The sequence below is a fragment of the Protopterus annectens genome, chromosome 7.part0 (genome assembly GCF_019279795.1).
Source record: "Protopterus annectens isolate FY-2018-M chromosome 7.part0, PAN1.0, whole genome shotgun sequence".
NCBI lineage: Eukaryota > Metazoa > Chordata > Ceratodontiformes > Protopteridae > Protopterus > Protopterus annectens.
Genome location: NC_056739.1, coordinates 815900432 through 815920707, shown reverse-complemented (window position 1 = coordinate 815920707; position 20276 = coordinate 815900432). Strand labels below are relative to the sequence as shown.

Sequence of the window (20276 nt, the reverse complement as noted above, 5' to 3'; positions counted from 1 at the left end):
GTGAAGATGGGCCAGATGTATCATGAGAATCATGGAAACCATCAATCCAAGAATATTTAGGAATGTTCTTGCTGAGGTGACATTCCTCTTGGAGAATTCCTGAAACACCATCTGATGTGGCAGAACCATGTCTTCAGGTTGAAAGGACATTCTCTTGTTGGAGTCAATCAAGCACCCCAGAAAACATGTCTTTGTGAGAGCAGCAGATACAACTTTCTGAGGTTCATCTTGAACCTTAGATGTCAGACTGAGGTAGAGAACTTCTCTAGTGATTCCAAACACATGGACGCTAACTCTGCACAGGTCAGCAAGTTGTCTAAGCATGGAAGGATGTGAATGCCCAAAGGCCAACAGTCAGCCACTACATGAGCAAGGCACTTGGTAAACACTCACAGTGCAGCACAAAGGACAATGTAGAAAACTGATAGTGCAAACCAGACACAACAAATCTCAGATATCTCTTGAAGCAATGAGCAGTGAGAATATGATGACAGGCATTTTTCAAGTCCAGTGTCTGGTAACAGAGGAAGCACTGTCTGCAGGGTATCCATCTTGAACTTGGGGACCTTGACAAACATATTCATAAAATAAAAGTCAAACACCACCCTCCATGACTGCTCTTTTTTAAGAAGCAAAACAATTCTGGAGTAGAAAACTCTCATTATTTCCAAGGAATGCACTGGTTCTATGGATCCTGGGTCCAACATATGCTGGAAAATAAGAGGGAATATCAAAGTTTGTTCCTGCAGATGAGGAGGGGGGGGTCCCCTGAACAGAGACAGGTGGTATTTCCACTGCCACTTGTAGCCCCTGCTAGCAATGTTTAGCACCCATTTGTTGGAAACCACTGATGGCCTGGTCCCCTTGTTGAAGGCTAACTTTAGAGACAAAGCACCTGATAGGGGACTTGATAAAGGTGGATGCTTTGTCTTGGCATAGTCATAAGTTGGAAGGGGAGGTATCATTTTTAGGAAAGGGACCCTTCTTATTCTGCTTGGTGGAGGTGTTGTCCTGCCATTTCCTTTTATTGCCTTGGTTCTTGTTCAGTGGAACTTCTGTTTGTTAGGCCATCAACACTTACCTTGCTTAAAGGAGGAGAACTTGGGAATGTGGAACATTTTTGACAGTCCCTGCATCCATTTACATTTGTCATCCCAGAGTTTAAGAATCTGATTAGCTGCTGTATCAAACAGTCAGGGTCAAGAAGAGCATTCAAAATTTTATTTTTTAACTGATAAACATTCTGGGAGTGCAACTTAGCATACCTCCTAAACACCACTGATAATGCTGCATTTCTAGAAATAGTATCAGCATTATCAGTGGTGATAATGCTGCATTTCTAGAAATAGTATCAGCCCCCTCCAAGGCACTTTTTAAGGCATATTTTTATATCTGAAAAACATTGGAGACACTATATTTAACACAAACCTTTTCCTCTGCAGGCAGTGATGCAGCAAACTTGTCTAAACTGTACATGCATCTCAACACAAACTTCCACATAAAACACTGATAATTAAATACATTAAAGCTACTGTGCAGAACTGCACCAGCTTCTTTCACCTGAGATTCTAGCCATTTGCCTAGTTTATCTTGAGGGACTGGGTTAGAAGAAGACATGGTCTTCTTATTAGCAAATGTTGCTGTGGACACCTGGGTCTGCAGATGAAAGGGCGTAGAGGCCAGGCAAGGCAGAGCATATGCTAAATTTCTTAAGTAATTTCTTAGGCAAAGCCTCAATAAAGAGAGAGGAACTACAAGCTTTCTTAATGACAACCATCAATGGTGGGATTAATGGAGGAAAGGTCTCAAGGTCTGGGGCCTCATCCTACAGGAGATCATAAATTCTGTTAATTTCAGGGGCAGGTCAGCATTGAAAACATCTCTAAAATTAGTCAATATCTGGGAAAAAGAAAATATCTATTTGGGTACCTTTACCTGTTCATCATCAGAGGAACCAAACTGATCTGACTCAGACAGGTTAGAGTCCTCAGGCACAGAATCTTTTTCAAAAGGAAGATCCTTAGCAGAATTTCAGTGGTGGAAGCACTGGCATTACTCATAGTCTAGGATTTATGCACCCCATAGTCAACTGTCTGAACAATGCATCTAGACATAGCTATCATCTCAGGTGAAAAACCAGTCAGAGACTGCTGTCCCACCACATGGAGGGTCTTCTATCTTCTTTTTGGCATACACTACATTAATTGGAGGAATCCCCTGAGGGAAAAGTATCAGTGTTGACAACAGAGTCTGACTTTCCCTGCACCTAAAGTGTTTGATTCTCCCATTCATGCAACAGGTAATGGTACAGCTGTGGAGGATGTGTCTGACTCTCCTGTCATACAGAGTCGTGATACTATGAACACCCCAGGGGACTTGGAGGTAACAAATGATGAGTGGTCCTATATCCTGCCAGAAGCTAAGGCTACTGGGAAGTCAACCTGTAGGCTGAGGAACATTTTTTTTATTTATTCTTTAATTTTGGGGTCAGTCAACTTTCAGGTCTTCAGCCTGGTGTCTGTTGACTTTTGTTTATGCTGTGGGCAGACAGTTTCACTGGGGATGACTTTGCAGTCACTGATTCTACCCCACTGCCCTTTCATTACTAGGAGAAAGTCTACCTGAGTTGCATCTTGGCCAATCTTGTATGTGATCTTGTGACTGTCTCTCTTTGTGAACCATGTGTTGGCTACTATCATGTCATTTGTCAGACAGAAGTCTATAATGGCCCGTGTAGACCCTGCCAGTCCTCATATCCTGTTATGTCTGTCCTACTATGTGCATTCAAGTTACCCATTATCAACACCAATTCATGTTGTCCTGCCTTATATAATTGGTCCTGCAACTGCTGTCTGAATGTACTCTTCTCTTCACTATCACAACCCTGCTGTGGGGCATAGGCTCAGATTATGAATAATGCCCTATCATTAGGATGAAGTCTAATTTCCATGAGTCTGTCACTCATTCTGATGACATCCCTCATTGCTTTCTGAAGCCTCTCTCTCACCACAATTCCCACACCATTTCAAGCCTGTCCCCCTCATGAGTAGTAAACTCTGGATCCCAAGTCAAGTGGCTTTGCTGCACTGCCCTTCCATCTTGTTTCTTAGGAAGTTCAACCTCCTCCATACCACTATGTCATCCACTTCCAAGCTTCATCCTGTCAGTGAGCTTACATTAAGTGTAGTAATTCTTAGTTCATGTTTGGCAGGTTGATTGGTTTTACATCCAGCTTTTGCAACAGAGTTATCCCAGGTAACCAAGGATGGGCAAATGGACACTGACTGGCCAGTAGCTTATTGACCAGAGCTACTGGACTTTATGGTGGGCACACACTGGTCACTAGGAGCACATACATGCCTTTCACCATTAGCATGGGTCCCTGGCATAGGTCAGAGTAGGCCGGAACCTCAACCCACTTATCACTGGCAAATATCCATACCCATTTGGCGACATAAGTCAATATAACTGAATCATCTAGAGCCATATGTTGCACCATGGAGTGGCTAGCCCTGCCATGGTGGGCAATCTATGTTTCGTGCTTTCTTATCTTGAGGATACTATACACAACAGTAGATGCCCAAAGTGATGGTCTATAAAACTCTTCTTCCTATAGGGCACCATGTAGAGTCTGTGCTGCTGTTCACAGCTCTATTCATTAGTGAGTTTGAGATGGAAACATTCAGCATATTTTCCAGAGGTGGGCAGAAACCCACAGAGACACAGAAAGATCAAACCTTGTACCTTGTACCTTGTACATGGGAGGCAAAGATCTTAACTATTATGCCAACTGCTCTCCTTAATTTCAAAGTTGACAGTACATGCAAAAAAGCCCCTTGAGTTTGCAAAAAATGCTAGTTTCAGTCCAAATGAATGGATACAACCTATAATACTATTAGACAAGAAATAAATCTTAAATTGATGAAAAATTCCTGTCAGAAATATTTAACATACAAATTAGTGCCAAAGGAAATCTAAAGTGTTTTACTGCAGGGTTTACTAAAAATGACAGTTTCAGTGAAAAGGCATAGGAAGGAAATGAAACCCAAAAGAAGTTTCTTATATGAGTTCTGGAGTTCATGTCACCTTTTTTTAATTTCTCCAAGTACTTTGGGTTTCTAACATCATGACCGGAATGGACCTCATTCGTAAGTCAATGTATGATTAAGTTTCATGAAATTAGTATTATCAATCTTTGATGTTAGCCAGAAGTGCTCTTCAAAGCACCCGCAACGTGCCCAGTAATGACTCCTTCTGCAATGCATGCAGTGTTGTATGTATCAGTAACATATCTAATATGATTACAAATTCTTTTTTATAAGGCTCATTGCTCCTTCTACTATAGGAACTGTCTGCGTATCCTTCTTCCACATTGCCCTAATTACTGCCTGCAAATCCTGAAATTTTTTGACTTTGTGTCTTTGTGTCTCTCTGTATGTAACACACTGTAGTCACTGGGTGTATCAGTTTCAATGATCAATGCTACTTTTGTCTTCTTTTCATGGACTAGTATATCTGGTTTTCTCACATCTGTTTTGTGAACTGTTGGTAATGGGTGACCCCATGTGATATAAATGTCACCATTTTTGGTAATGCATTGCAGCTCATGTTACCAATGTTTTTCAGCTGCTTCCACATAATATTGTTCGCACAATCCCCAATCCAACAGTCTTGCCACATTATTATGCCTTTCAGTTTACAGTCCTTCTACCATTAGTATATCACAACCAGCAACAAGATGCGTGACTGCTTCCAATTCTGTTTTATAAAACCTACATTTGTCTGTTTCTTCCACATGTTCAATGGACTTTGTAAATCAACTTGTATATCCTCCACTGTCTTGGGCCACCAATATTAATCTTTCATCTTTTGGTTTGAATTTGCCTCTCTTTAACCATTCCTGCATTCAATTCTGATCAACATGAGGTTGTTCCAAAAGTTTTCTGTACTTGCAACTATATTTATGCATTTTCCACATTTCTTGCCTTCTCATCTGATCCATCACCTTATATTCTTTCTTATTTTTTTTGCCATATTCAGTTGCTGACTTATTTTTATCTACTTATGGTCTGATTTCCATTCCAGCTTGACACAGATATGCTTCAGTCATCTTAGATTTATTCTCCTCATTTTTTAAAACTTTCATTACATTTCAGTCTTATGAGGGCAGCAGATATGTATGCAATCCTAGGATAGCAGATTTGTATATGTAATCAGTTTCGAGGAGGCCCATACCTCCTCTAGAATGAGGAATATATAATGCTGGCATACCCTAATTTTTATAAATCATTTTATAAACATGAAGCATCTTTCATGTTTTCCTGTACAAATGATCCAACACCTTTTGGAGCCAGTCATTCACTCTAAAACCATAAGTTAGGACAGGAGGAGCAAATTGGTTTATAGCTTGGACTTTGTTCCTTGATGTCAATGCTGTTTTCAATATTGATTCCCAAAATATTTATACACTCTCCTTTACTCAAGATCTTTCCTGCTTTAAAGCTTGTTTTTGCACATTTATCAACACCAAATGACATTCTTATATCATCTGAAAAAGTTTTGACTACTTGCAGTTGTTCTGTCAGTTCCTCGTCTGATGAACTGTACAGTTTTAAATCATCAATAAAGAGAAGTTGAGAAGTCTCTACACTTTTTTGCTTTCTGGGAGCCAAATTATAGCCATGACCTAATCTGTTAAGCAGACAGCTTAATGGGTTAAGGGCAAAGCAAAAGAGCAGCAGTGACAGAGAATCACCCTGGAATATCCCCCTTTGGATTTTTATCCCTGGAATAATAATTTGTCCTTTATCATGGCTAACTGCAAAGTGGTTTGCCACTATTTCATGGTCGCTGTGATGTATTGTATCAGTGTAGGGTGTATCTTATATATTTTTAAGCACTCTTTTATCCATGAATGTGGGATACTGGCAAATGCTTTTTTGTAGTCTATCCATGCCATACTTAGATTCTTCTCCTTTTTACAGCTCTCTACTATGAATTTATTTAACAACAAATGATCCTTTGTTCCATATGACAATCTTTTATTACCCTTTTCTTCTATTGCTATAATTGAGTTTTCTTCTAAATGACTGAACTCTGTCAGCATCAATTCCAGTGTATAGTTTATACGTCGTTGGAAGGCAAGTTATTGGTCTATAGTTTTTAGGGTAGCTTGCCGGTTCACTCTGAAGTGGGAGTATTGTTTTTCCTGTTGTTAGCCAGACTGTTGTCTGTTTGGGGTGTGCATATAAATAGTTGTTACGAATGGCTAAATCTTAGAGCAAAGATGTTAATACCTTTAGCAAGAAGTTAAGTACTACATCTGGCCCTGGAGTTTTCCAATTAGAGGCTTTTCTTAACTTTGTTTCAATCTCTCTGGCTGTTACATCAACCCCATTTCATATTCTGTGCATTTGAACTTCTTATTCTTTCTTTTACTTCTTCTATCCATTTAGCATCTTTGTTATGTCCCACAGGATCTTCATAAGTATTTCTCCAAAAGGTATGTATTTCTTCTTTTTTTGGTGGTTTTTCAATTCCTTTTACCTTGTTTCCCAGTTCTCTATAAAACTTTTTTGGGTCATCAATAAATTACTTATTTTGTACTTTTATATTTTTCTGTGTATCTTCTAAGTTTTTCTGCCTGTGCTGATATTTTAAATTTATTTGCGATAGTGCATGATAAATCCTGATCGGTTATAATATTGCGCATTGCTTTTAACACATCTATCTTTCTGAGTATTTTTGTTGATCTCGTCCCGCTTCTATACTCTTCTAACAGTGACACTTCTTTTCTTAATTGCTTTATAGTTTTCTCTATTCAACACTTCCATGATGGTAAACGATTTCTCCCATTCCTTTCCCTCACTACCTTGTGTTCTTGTGGTAGAACTTTATCTGTTATTAATTTGGCTGCACAGTAACGTATCCTATTTACTTCTGTTATATTGCATGAATCTCTATGGGCAGTCTTAATTACTGTGTTCATTTGTTTTATCAAACTTTTAACTTTTGGGGTTTTATTGACCTTCTGCAGTCTATTTCTTTCATAGATCTTAATATGTCTATCCATCTCTATTAAATCAGCAATTCTTCTCTTAGATCATTTTCTTCTAAACTAAGGGCACATTCTTTGTTCGACATTTCTTGCAGGCGTTCTATAGAAAGTTTCAGAGCTTCTTTCTGCACCATGTTCTCTTCGGTTTCACCCTGTCATCCATTGCTCTTTCATATGGGAACTCACTGGCCTATCACTCCACAACATTGATTGTGTCAGAGTTGCCACAATTTCCTGTTCTTTCCCATGCTGTATAGCTCCAAGTGAACTTTTGTACTGGTTTCCTACGGGATGCGCCAAGTATCTTCATATGTGAACTGATTAGATGCTTCTTTCTCCACTGGTTTCTCCTTAATTTCGGTGTCCATTGCTCTATCCTGTTGCATTGTTATCTGAGTTAAAATTTCTACACTAAATCCTTCACTTTGCAGGTAATTCATAACCTCAACTTCTATTTCTTTAACTTCTCCATTACTAATCCTCTTTTCCTCTTTGTTTTCCTATTTTTTTGTGTTGTAAAATTTGCCATATCTGAATGTCTTTGCATGTATTTCTCCTCAAATATCTTTGGTCCTGCTCTATTTGCATTGATTAGTTTTTCTTTCTCCTTTGCATAAATATTGCACTATGTTAAATCTCTTTTTCTTTCCATGTCCATATTACTTCTTCAGATGTCTCCTGCTCCTCTTGTTTCTCCTTACTTTGGGGACTAGTTCTTCCATCATGCTGTGATATGATCTGTGTTAGATTTTATACACTGAATCCTTCAAATATTCCACAAATTCAGCTTCTGTTTTTTTAATGTCTACTTGACTAAGCTTCTGTTCTACATTCCCTCTTTGTGATCTATTATTTTATTGTGAAAATTTCCATATCTGGATGCATTTTCCTATATTTCTCTTTGAATATCTTTGTGGCTGCTTTTTTGTGTTGATTAATTTGGCTTTCTTCTTTGCATAAATATTGCACCATATCAGATCTCTCTTTCTTTCCCATGTCCATATTTCTTTTTTATACCCTTCAGATATCTTTACATTTTTGCACTTCCTCAGTCACTTATTTTTCAAAACAGCACAAGGTTTTGTGGTCTATGTAGTGCTATTCTTGGATCTGTTGTATTAATGAACACACATTTTTATTTGAAGCTTTTAACAGTTTTTCTTGTGGAAGTATTTTTCTTTCCTTTAATTTCTCTCTTAATCTTTTCATATGTCTTTTGTCTGGAAATTCTGGGCTTTTTGCATAATAGTAACAGTACATAATTTCTTCCTCATTCTCAATAGTCCACTCTATCATCTGTATGGTTCTTTTTTTGGCCTATCAAGTTTTGTGATTTTTGTGGACTGCTACTTCCTTCTACAAAAGGGGCCGTCTTCCCCCTGGGCCTGGCCTAGCCCCATTGTAGGAATATTTCCAAGTCTTGAGGATTTTACACCGTCACTTTTTTCAGTCCTGGTACCAGTGCACCTACCAGGATTGGACACTTTTTTTATCCTGGGACTTGTGATGAAACATTCCTCCGACCTTCACGATTAGGCAGAACAAACCTTAACATATGATGCTGACAATTAACAATTATGAAACTCAAAGCTGCAAAAGCATATACTTTTTGCCACCCTTTTCAGTTATCTTTCCATTCTTATCATTCAGAGTAGGATTGGAATTAAATAAATGTTTAGCAGTTGAGGGATTAACTAAAGCTGTACCTGATGGATCAGGTCTGGGAAGAGTATAAATATTTAAAAGTATGGGAAACTTTATATATTGTATCTATGTTTTTAGATGCAGACGGCTGACTGTCAGAAAAGTTGCATGCAGTGAAAAACACACACACACACACACACACACACACACACACACACACACACACACACACACACACACACACACACACTTACTTCTCCAAAGCTGACAGAACTAGATGAATAGGTGCAGGTACTGGAAATTCCTACTGTAACAGCTCACAGTATTTTCTGGGGGACTGAGAAAGCTTAATGTTCTCCCACTGGAAACATGGGCACATTCTAGAAATAGTCTCAGAAAACATGAACCCCACCCCCAATGGCACAGTCAGAAACTGAGCTCTCCTCTGAGTCAGAATTAAGAATCTGAGGAGAAAATGCAGTATTTGTCCCTACATCCTCCTGTCCAGATGCAGAATATTGAATATCTTCAGGAAAGGAGGAATCCCCTTTTCTTTTATCAGACACTATCAATAATTTGAATTAAACCCCGAGCCAGACCCAGTAAGCTGCTCCTGCCTACAGAAAATAGAAGAAGAGGAGGAGATACATGTTTAGTTTTATGTTTTTCTTTGACAGGAAAACTGGGACCAACAGTGTTATTAATGGCAGCAGCTTCCCCAAGTATGGGCACAACATTCTGATAAAACAGGGTGCTAGGACCAACAAGACTGGCTCTCCCTTACCCATGGTGGGAACCCCAATAGCCGCAGAGACCTTTGCTAATCCTTGGTCCATAGTGGTTGTAGGTGCTACACCAGAGGGATCTGGAGTAAAAGATGAATGGTCTAAGGTTCAACTAATGGCCACAGCAGAGTCACCCACCTGCAACCTGCTGTGATAGCAAAGGCTGTTTGCTTAACTGTTTCTTTTTGTGGCTAGAAGAAGGACTGACTGTGGGATTGTCCCATGGCCAAGCAGAAACTAGTGCCTGGTTCCGGGTGAAAGTAAGCAGCAAATGCCACTAAAAAACAAAAGTCTTTAATAGTCACTTTTTCAAAAACAAATACAGTAAAGGCACTTTAAAACACATTGCTAACCCCACAAAGTAAAATAAACACAGTGTCTCCATAGAAAAAATGGTTTACAGTTACTATAAATAATTTTTAAACTGATAGTTAAAAAGAGCGCTCACTCCCATTTCAAAGTACAGTACAGTCTAGTGACAGCCTGTTAAAACACAAACTCCTATGTTTAAAATAACTCTTCTAATAATAAAAATAAAGAATGGAAGATTTTTTTCCCCTAAAGGGAACTTATTTGCCTAGTAACAACCTATAAATATATGGGAACAGCACAACTTGTACTCTTCAGAGGTAGTAAAGCTCTAAAGGACTTGATGGCCAAACTTGCAGTTTAGTCAGCTTAACTCTAGCTACCAGACAGTTTAGGTGCTTGGAAGGTGGCCTGAAACTATGGAAGCTGACCAGCTGTTATATTCTTTGCAGGATATAACCCATATGGCTTAGGATACTGCTGTAGTGATCAATATGAGCAACATCTAATGTGTTTGCAATTTTGTTTTTTACCCCTGGAAACTGTAGTTTAATGTGATTTATCTGCTTGTTTGAACTGTTATTTCATTGTAATAGAACACGATTTATATTGGGTCATTTTCATATTGGTTCAGTTCACTTATGATGTTACCAGACAACAAATTAAATCAATAACAGTGCCCATCAAATCCATATGACTCACCAAGCTGGGAGCAGCGAGGCTTTGTCTCAACCTTCCCAAACAGGAAGAAGGTATGTAAAGGTATGTAGTCTACCTCTCTCTACCCACTAATGGTAAAACTAAAAAACACATTAAGGAGAAGGCTGAACAGCTCTCCTACATGGAGTTAGATGCTCCTAACTGGATTGAAACGGAACACCTGGCAGAAAACTAGGACAGTGACCACAACAGTTCTCGTACATCAGATCTTATGTTAGAAGAAAGGTCTCATACAATGCAACACTTCTTACATCCAGGCAGAAAACTGGGGCAATGACCATACCATTTTTGATACACTAGACCCCAAGTGCAAAGTAAACTCACACAATGCAACGCTTCTTACATCGAGGCTGAAATCTAGTACAGTGACCACAGCAGCTCCAATATATTGGACCAAAAGTCCAAAACTAAGTCTTACATAATGCAAAACTAATACAGTGACTCCAGCAATTCTAGCATGCTAGACACTAGGTTTGGAGTTTATAAGACTTTGAGGACAGACCATGCACCATTTTGTTTATTTATTTATTTCCATTTTGATGACTGGGGAGGTCCACTGGGCTCAAAGAGCCCGTTTTCAGTGGAGGCCCGGGGAGAAAAGCTCCAATAATACATAGTACAAGCTCCATAATATGAAGTACAATGCATAGTGGAAACAGAAACAAACTAAGAACATTTTACATACAAAATAGCAAAAACTAAACAAAAGTTAAACAGCAGCTTGGAGAAGGATGTAAAGCATATTTACATGTTTAGTGGTTGAGAACAGTAGTACAAGGTTAAATTAATACAGAGGTTTAAATCATCTGAGAATGATATAGAAGTAACATTAGCATGGATGAGTTCTTTATGCATGAATATTAGCATGAGTTAAATTAATACAGAAGTTTGTTGCTCTTTTTTATGAACACGTTGATGCTTAGTGACACCCTGTGTTGTCTCACAACCATTTTCATAATGATTAAAAATATCTTCTTTGCAGGGTGGAAAACATCAGTGGTGAAATCTCACATATGACTCTGCATCTACATGGACTCACTGAAATCCATACTGACTGAAGGGGTGAGATAATGATTCTGGCATATTTAATGCTCTTATTTTATGTCACAGGTTTTTATATTTTGCAAAACTGCTTTTCTGTAAGTAACCTGGGTGAGTATGTCTACAACACATACCTGTATGGAAGGGGAGATCGATCACAGGACAAAAGTTCCACAAACGTACATTTTTATACTCACTATGCATTCTTCCTCCTGCAGCACCTCAGACATAGACACTGCAATCGGACACTGATTATTGGGCATCAACGCCGTCTACCAGGCTTTTGACATGTCCGTGCTGCACTCAATGTGCATAGATGGGCTAGCCCTTCCAACTTCCCCTGCAAGGAATGTGACATTATAGGCCATATATGTCCTACAGGTTTTTGAGGGGAGATCTATGCCTAGCATACAGGGCATTTTCAGACCTCCTGCATATCCACAAAACAAACAGCACCAGAATTACCCATTCTAAAGACTTAAACCTTGTCTGTGCTATAAACAGGACCTGCTGGAGAGACAGGTATGTATCCCAGAGACTACCCCATCTATGGAACAGACTCCCCATTCATGTAAAGCAGAGTTCCTCCCTAAGCCAATTGAAGGGCAACGTGGGCAATTGGATGGGGAACAGGAAATTCATCCCTGGTTTGGCACCTATCTCTCTAATGGACAAAGGCAACCTGTAAATGGTTCATCTCTCAAGCCCCTGCTTATAAATGTTTCATCGCCCAACCCTCTGCTTACACTTATCAAGGGTATCAGAACTTGTCAGAGATTTGTGATGCATGGCTAGGCTTAAAAAGGCCCATGTGGTCATTAGCCTAGTGAATACCTATGAACTTATCAACCTATCCATAAGTGCCCTGAACTGGTGCATCAATCACCTTCCTGAGGGCAATGAGGAGCCATTATGCTACTGGAAGGTCAGAATCTGGAGTGCACACAGGAAGGATTCTTTGCCCCTGATGTTATTCGTGTTTCACTGTTGCAGTCATTACATTTGAGTTATCTACTTGCAGTAGCCCTCAGTCATCCTGATTAACAAAGTCTTGGGTCCTGCGTCGGTTGCTGTCCCTTCTTCCATGATGTCAGGTCATCAGGGGTATAAAACATGCAGCCAACGCCATTACATCAGTCTTTCTTGCTGTGTGGTGCCCGAAGCAGAAGCAATAAATATATTGTCCCAAGTGCCGGTCGGCCAACTCCTGAAATTTTCATTTTCGAGTTTCAGAACCAAAGTCTTCAACTAAAGCTAAGTTCCCCATTGGGGAAACTTTTACTTGCCCTTATCTACTTATGAGGATCCTGATGCAGAGGATTCTATTCCCTCTACTTCCCCTCCAGAGGATTTTTCTTTTGGTGAAACCTTACATACTCTATGGGAGCATTTCCACTGGGAAAGCCAGGACTTTTCTGATTCAAAAAAGAGGCTTAGGGATTTCTTACTCCTGCCTCAGCATAGGCCTTTAGCTATACCTCCTGTACTAGACATTGTTGATGATGCTTTCTCAGAATCTAGTTTGGCCCTGATTCTTTGCCTCCTGCTCCCAGAAGACCTGACAGATATTACAGGGTTCCTGATTCTCCCAAGTTCCTTTTTAAAAATCCTATTGTGGATCCGAGACCATTTCACAGGGACCCAAAGACATTTAGGCTTCTACTGCTAAAAATCCTACCCCCTCAGATAGAGACTCCAGGGCGCTGAATAGATGGGGTAAGAAAGTTTACACTTCTGCAACCTTGGCCATTAGGGCCTTAAACTGCCAGTTTCATATGTTAAAGTATCAACAACATGTTATTGGATTGCTTAAACTGAAAATGATGTTAATTCCTGGCTGTGCTGAAAGTAAAGAATTACAGGATTTAATGCATTTTGCTGAACAGGTTGGAAAACATACTTTGCAATGTGGATTTGATTCATTAGAGGCCTCTTGCAGGGCTGCTGTTACTGGGTCTGTGCTCCGAAGGCATGCTTGGCTTAAGGAGCAATCTTTACCTGATCATGTTAAGGCTAAATTGTTGGATGCTCCCTTAAATCAGGACCGCCTGTTTGGCAACAAGGCTGAGGAAGTTCTTAAAAAGATGGAAGATAAAGCTAAATCTATGCAGACTGTTAAATATTTCTTACAAGTTCAGCCTCCTAGATTTAGTAGACACTGGCCCTCTAAAAATTGGTCCTTTCCAGCCCCCTCCACGTATTCTCAAGCCAAACCCAGTCACAGCAGAAACCACAGGTTTCAGTCCCAAGGGACACACAAGACTACACAGTGGGGGGTTCCACACCCAAACCTGGGAGCAGCAAGACTCCCCCCTATGGAAAACTGTCTCAATGACTTGCTTTTTAGACTTCCAAGCACTTCCCAACTGAATACTCCTTTAGGTGGAAAGATTGGTCTGCAGGTCAAAAACTGGGAACTCATTACCCAGGACAAATGGGTTTTAAATATAGTGTCCAAGGATTGCACTTCCACACTTTGCCAACCCCAAATGGCTGGCCAGATCTACCCCCAAATCAGTGGGCAGAGGCCCAAAATCAGGTGCTCCCTCTCTTAAACATGGGGGCTATTAAGTTGGTACCAGAAGAGGAAAAGGGACAAGGTTTCTATTTGAGACTTTTCCTGGTACCCAGAAAAGGCAATACATGGCATCCTATCCTGGACCTTTCTATTCTAAACACCTTTCTGGTGATACCTGCACATCCCTATCAGGGAGTCTTGCAGAAGATTCCTATGCTTCAAAGCAGGCTACATGCACTATCAGTTCTCTGCACTGCCCTTTGGCTTATCTACTGCACCCACGGTATTCACAAAGTGCCTAGCTCCAGTCATTGCATTTTGCAGGCAAAGAAATATTGAAATATGCCCATACTTGGGCAATTGTCTAATTCAGACAGAAAGCAAGGACATTCTCTTCAATCAGCTAGCCTTTGTTCAAAGGGTACTGGCTTATCTGAGGTTCACCATAAATGAAAAGAAATCCCACCTGGTACCCTGTCAACAAATGATATTCCTGGAAGCAAACTTGAATACAACTTCCCAGATGGCTTTCCTCACGCCAGAGAAACAGATACATTTGACAACCTACTTCAAACAAGTGGCCACAAAAACCCAGCTATCTGCAAGGCAAATACTACAAGCCTTGGGGTTCATGGCCTCATGCATTCTTCTAATTCCATATGTAAGGCTGCATATGAGGAAACTACAATGGTATCTCAAAAGCCTATGGTGTCAACATTCACAGGATCTGGAAGCAAGGATTCCTACCATACCTTGTCTACGCCTAGAGTTCCTTTGGTGGGCAGAGGCCTGCCACCAAAACAGGGGATTACCATTCACATTACCCCCTGCTGAACAAATCTTAACAACAGACACATCAGACTATGCATGGGGGGCTCACCTGGCAGGGAAGTGCATTCAGGGCAAATGGAACCCAAATCAAATGCACCTGCACATAAATCAAAAGGAAATGTTAGCTGTACAGAATTCTCTGACAGCCTTCAAGGATCACATTCTTCCAGGACAACTAATGGTAAAGACAGACAACACCACTGTCATGTGGTACATAAACAAGCAGGGGGCTACACATTCTTATCCCCTCTGCAGACTAGCCATGGCATTGTGGAACACAACCTTGAGCTACCAAGTGAATCTACAAGCTCAATTCCTGCTGGGAAAACTAAATACACTGGCAGATGGTCTAAGCAGAAAGCTCATGGACCCACATGAGTGGAAACTGGAACCAAGGATTTTCAACGTGTTGACAAGCAAATGGGGGAGCCCAGATATAGACCTGTTTGCCTCCCCCCAGAACCATCAACTGGACAAATTTTGCACAAGGATTCCCCACAAACAAGCTTGGAAAGTGGATGCTCTATCCTTCAGCTGGAAAAACCTATCAGTTTATGCCTTTCTTCCTCTGCCTCTGCTCTCCAAGGTACTACTAAAAATCAAACAGGACAAGCCAAGGACGAATTTAATTGCACCAGACTGGCCTCACCAACACTGATACCCACTCTTGCGCAGTGTGTCATGTTTGGCTCAATGACACCTGCCTCAGACTCCTTCCCTGTTGTCTCAGCAGGAGAACATGATTCTGCACCCTCAGCTGCAAACCCTGAACCTAGCAGCCTGGCTAATTACCTAATCTCTCCTTTACCATCCCTCAGTAAATCTGTGATGGATATCATTTTAGAACAAGGAGGCCTAGTACTAGAAAATATTACGCTGCAAAATGGAAAAGATTCTGTGCTTGGAACCAATCTCAAGGAATGAACGCAGCAGTGCCCAATTTACCTCAGATTCTACAATACTTGACTAAGATGCTTCATAAGGACTTGTCTTTCAGTTGGGAAGTGCTTGGAAGTCTTAAAAGCAAGTAATTGAGACAGTTTTCCATAGGGGGAGTCTTGCTGCTCCCAGGTTTGGGTGTTAAAATTCATACCTCAGCCATTTCAGCGCATTATAGCACAGAGACTCCCCTCTTCTCTCACCCACTGCTCAAGCAGTTCCTCAGAGGGGCCAAAAATCTAAGGCCACCCAGGAGAGCTCCAACTCCAGCCTGAGATCTTAACTTTGTCTTGGAGAAACTCACTCTTCCTCCTTTCAAGCCAGCTGCTACTGCAGATTTAAAATTTCTTTCCTGGAAAACAGCTTTCCTTTTGGCAATCACTTCTGCAAGAAGGGTATCTGAATTACAGGCCCTTATGGCAGTGGAACCTTTCATCATCTTTCATGCGGACAGGGTGTCCCTCAGAACCAATCCCTCCTTCATGCCCAAGGTGGTATCCAGTGTGGCTCTTAATCAGTCCATTCATTTGCCTACCTTTTTTCCTAACCCACAGAACAAAGGGGAATGGATACTGCACTCTTTAGATTTGCACAGATAGCTTAGATTCTACTTGGACAGGACTAAACCTCAAAGGAAATCTGAACAACTACTGGTGGCATTTGCTGCAGGGACAGAGGGGAAAGCTATTTCAAAACAAACCATTTCAAAATGGATAGGCTACTGCATTCATTTCTGCTATAAGAACCATGGAAAACCTATGCCACAGGGCATCAGACCCCATTCAACCAAGGCTGCATCTACCTCTACAGCCTTTCTCAGGGGCATCCCTACTAGGAACATCTTAGAAGCTGCTACCTGGAGTTCTGTACATACTTTCACCAAGCATTATCATTTGCCAATTTTTTCTAAATCCAGGGCTGGCTTTGCCACTGCAGTCTTGTACGGCCTTATAGCTGGTCCTAATTATATTTAAATTCCTCCTCCCAACCTTAGTTTTGGGAATATACCCAAATATAATGACTGCAACAGTGAAACATGAAGAACATAGTACAGTTGTGTACACTTACCATAAATGTAGATGTTCGAGTGTATTCACTGTTGCAGTCCTGGTTACCCTCCCTCCAGCCCCCTTTTCTTCCTTTGGCTATACCTCTACTCACTTACTATGCTCTAAAAGGTTTTTGGTGTATTTGCTTTTCTGTTGGAGGTATATCCTTGTACTTATAGATTTAATTGCTTCCCATTAGGGGGACACCTGACATCTGGGGCAAGAAAAACTGATGTAATGCCGTCGGCTGCATGTTTTATACTCCTGACGACCTGACATCATGGAAGAAGGGACAGCAACTGACACAGGACCCAAGACTTTGTTAATCAGGCCAACTGAGGGCTACTGCAAGCAGATAACCCAAATGTAATGAGTGCAACAGTGAATACACTCAAACATCTACATTTATGGTAAGTGTACACAACTGTACTTTTTCTTTACTTGCTTCCTATTTTAGGGAATTGTAGGATTCTGAGAGTAATCCACATTCAGCATCCTCCCTCATTAACTCAGCAAATCACAGCAACTCCCTCTCTCAAAGTCATCGTAGTCAGTATAAGTGATTTAATAGGCCCCACAGTAAGGACAGACATGACAGACTCTTAGTCCTTCCTATCCCATCAGGCTTACAGCAGCCAAGGGTTTATCACTGATATTTGTCACTGGTATGTGAAGATGAAGTAGTCTTTTTTTTAAACTTACATAAATGAAATTCAGATGAATATTACATATGAACAAACTTCATCCACACTGTAGTAGTATTGCTATATTGCATTTACCTTACAAGATCAGTGGATTACAATGAAGAAGTAAGTAAAATAAACGAAATAAAAAGGTAAAGATGTGTTTGCAAGTAAAGTACTTCTGCCCAACATGAGACCTGTTTATTTAGCAGTTACATAGTTAAACAACATCTTAACCCTAAGAAAACTATAGTAATGCTCTTTACTGCAAGGTCCTACTCCAAAAAAGTCTTATTGTTCAATATTCTCATCAAAAAACATTCAGCTGGAAACTGTCTCTGAAACCAAATGGTTAGGTGCCACTATTGATAATCAACTCAAAGTTGATACTCATATCCAATCTCTAGTAAAAACAAAAACAAAAAAAAAACTTTCAAATTAGAACTTCCCTGTAGAGATTCTAAGTGTATCACTGCACACCCTCACAAAAGAATTGCCTCTTCCTACCACCTATCAACCTTTCTCAATGCAGCCCCATCCTCACAAACACTAACTCATTAACAGAAACACTAGAACAATGGTACAACAAAATTGCTATATTTGCAACAAGAATCATCCATCTCAACACATCAAGGATTAGCCTTTAAAACCTAGATTGGCTTGAATTTTCCAACAATCTCAAACTCTCAGTGGTAAAATTACTCCATGCTTTACTATTCTTCCAGAAAGATGTCCCTCCCTTATTTATTTCATAGGTACTCTCCTCCAAGACTTCTTTGTTTCAGCAAATACAAATTGCCTTGTTACAAAATCAAACAGTAATTCAGGAGACTCCTTATACTGTACCATTTTCTAACATGTAGAATTCCCCCACACCACAAGTGGAAAAACATCATCTCATATTTTCTTCAAAGAAAAATTAAAGGATTTCCTATGGGATTCCTGGCTCTGCACCTGTGCCTGCTCTCCAGGATAACCTTAATCACTTGCAATCAATACTAGCTTACATCCTCCTCATCCTATTTCTCTCACTCTGTTATATCATTCTCCAGATTGCCTTTATATCAACTGCATCAATATCATTAACTCTACCTACCTTTCTTTTAACTAAGATATGTCTTCCTCTTTTCTTCCCTTTACTAATTCTCTCATAGTTACTTACAGCTTATTCCATTTTCAACAAACCTGTTTCCTACTTAACCACCATATATTTGCTAATTATCTCCCACTTAAGGCATACTTGAGAGTTACTTCATACTTTTATTACTATATTTTCTTTATTGAATGTTGTACCTATCATAATGATTCTTCTATTGTGTGATAATATTTTATCTAAATGTATTTTGTATTCTAAATGATCCTTTCAAACCTTTAAAACATCTGGAGCTTTTCAACCAGGACCTCCTCTGTAAAGGGATTTTGTATGGCCCAGTCTGACTATCCCAGCTGACAAATATAATAAATAAAATAAATAAATAATACTGCATCAGTATCTGTTACATCGGTGCTTACGTATTATCGCAACCACATTTTCCTAATGAGGTACTTACGTCTGTGGTTGCAAAATGTGCATACCTCCACAGATATGACTGTATGACCCACTGCAAACTGTCATTCTTACTCCTTGCTACTTATCCAAACATTTACATGACTTTTACGAACAGGAACAATTTCAGAAATCCTCTTCCCATTTTGCATGCATTACACACACAAGCGCTTCAGGGATCATGACTGCTCTCCAACTGTCACTTACATTACTTTCACTTTGTACTTTGGAATTGTCAGACAAGCAAAACACAGACACGGAGAAATTGCTGTAGGTAAACTGCTATATTTGTAACTATTGCTTTAACCGAAGCACTGCATTCTTACTAATTTCACATGAGGAGGGTGCATGATGTTCACAGCTGATTTACCTGAGCAGGTTGGTAGCACTGATGTGTCTTGCTTTGTGAAGGAGGTATGTTCTTATAAAGAGACATTGTGGCACGCCAATGTTTGATGTTATTCATGGTGTAATGATGTGGATTACTCAATCCGTGGTACCAAAACAAATGAACCACAGTTGTGTGACAACATGTGCTGCCACAACAAAGAAACGTGTAGCAGGCGGACTTGACATAACAGAAACTCTGTGAGTGAAGTGCACATACAAACACGAGCAGTATGTTTTCTACATTTTATTCACTACATAGAAAATGAGGGTTGTGGTACAACAACAGACATTACATAACATTTATCCAGCATTAATGACCCGATTGCATGATCATGAAGGAAATGGTCTGTCCATTAAATATGTGGTTGCGATAATACGTAAGTACCAGTTCCATCTTTAATCATACACACAGGATTCGTACCAAAAACAAACAATACATGTGAAAGCTTGCAGGCAGAATAAGCACATGCCTTTCCCTAGTAAGAATTACCCTGAGCAATTGTGAATCATTGTGGAGAGGTTAATGGGCATGCTCTGAAGTGTGGATCATTGTGGGGGTGTGGCTTAATGGGCATGCTCTGAAATGTAATGAAAATGTTTAAGGTGAATAAGTAACATGTTAGGAAAATACAGGCAAAGTTGGAAAGTGACCATACTATAAGGAACCAAGCCAATGCTGAGTGTGACTCTAGGTGACCCACATATTTCTTTACATCAGGGCCCTTGTCAACAGTACTGTGATATCAAATTTACATCTGTATGGT

The 20276-nt window shown here is 40.0% G+C and overlaps 1 protein-coding gene across 2 annotated transcripts in view; it reads left to right on the top strand.

Annotated features, from left to right (window-relative positions):
* Positions 1 to 20276, top strand: part of TFR2 (transferrin receptor 2) — a 642558-nt gene that overhangs the window by 85333 nt on the left and 536949 nt on the right. The window contains exon 2 of one of the 2 annotated variants that reach the window (XM_044077346.1): positions 11498 to 11577. The exons of the other annotated variant lie outside the window; for it this stretch is intronic. Coding sequence (XP_043933281.1) covers positions 11545 to 11577 — 33 coding nt within the window. The 5' untranslated portion in view covers positions 11498 to 11544. The remainder of the gene's footprint in view (positions 1 to 11497; positions 11578 to 20276) is intronic. 2 annotated transcript variants of the gene reach the window in all.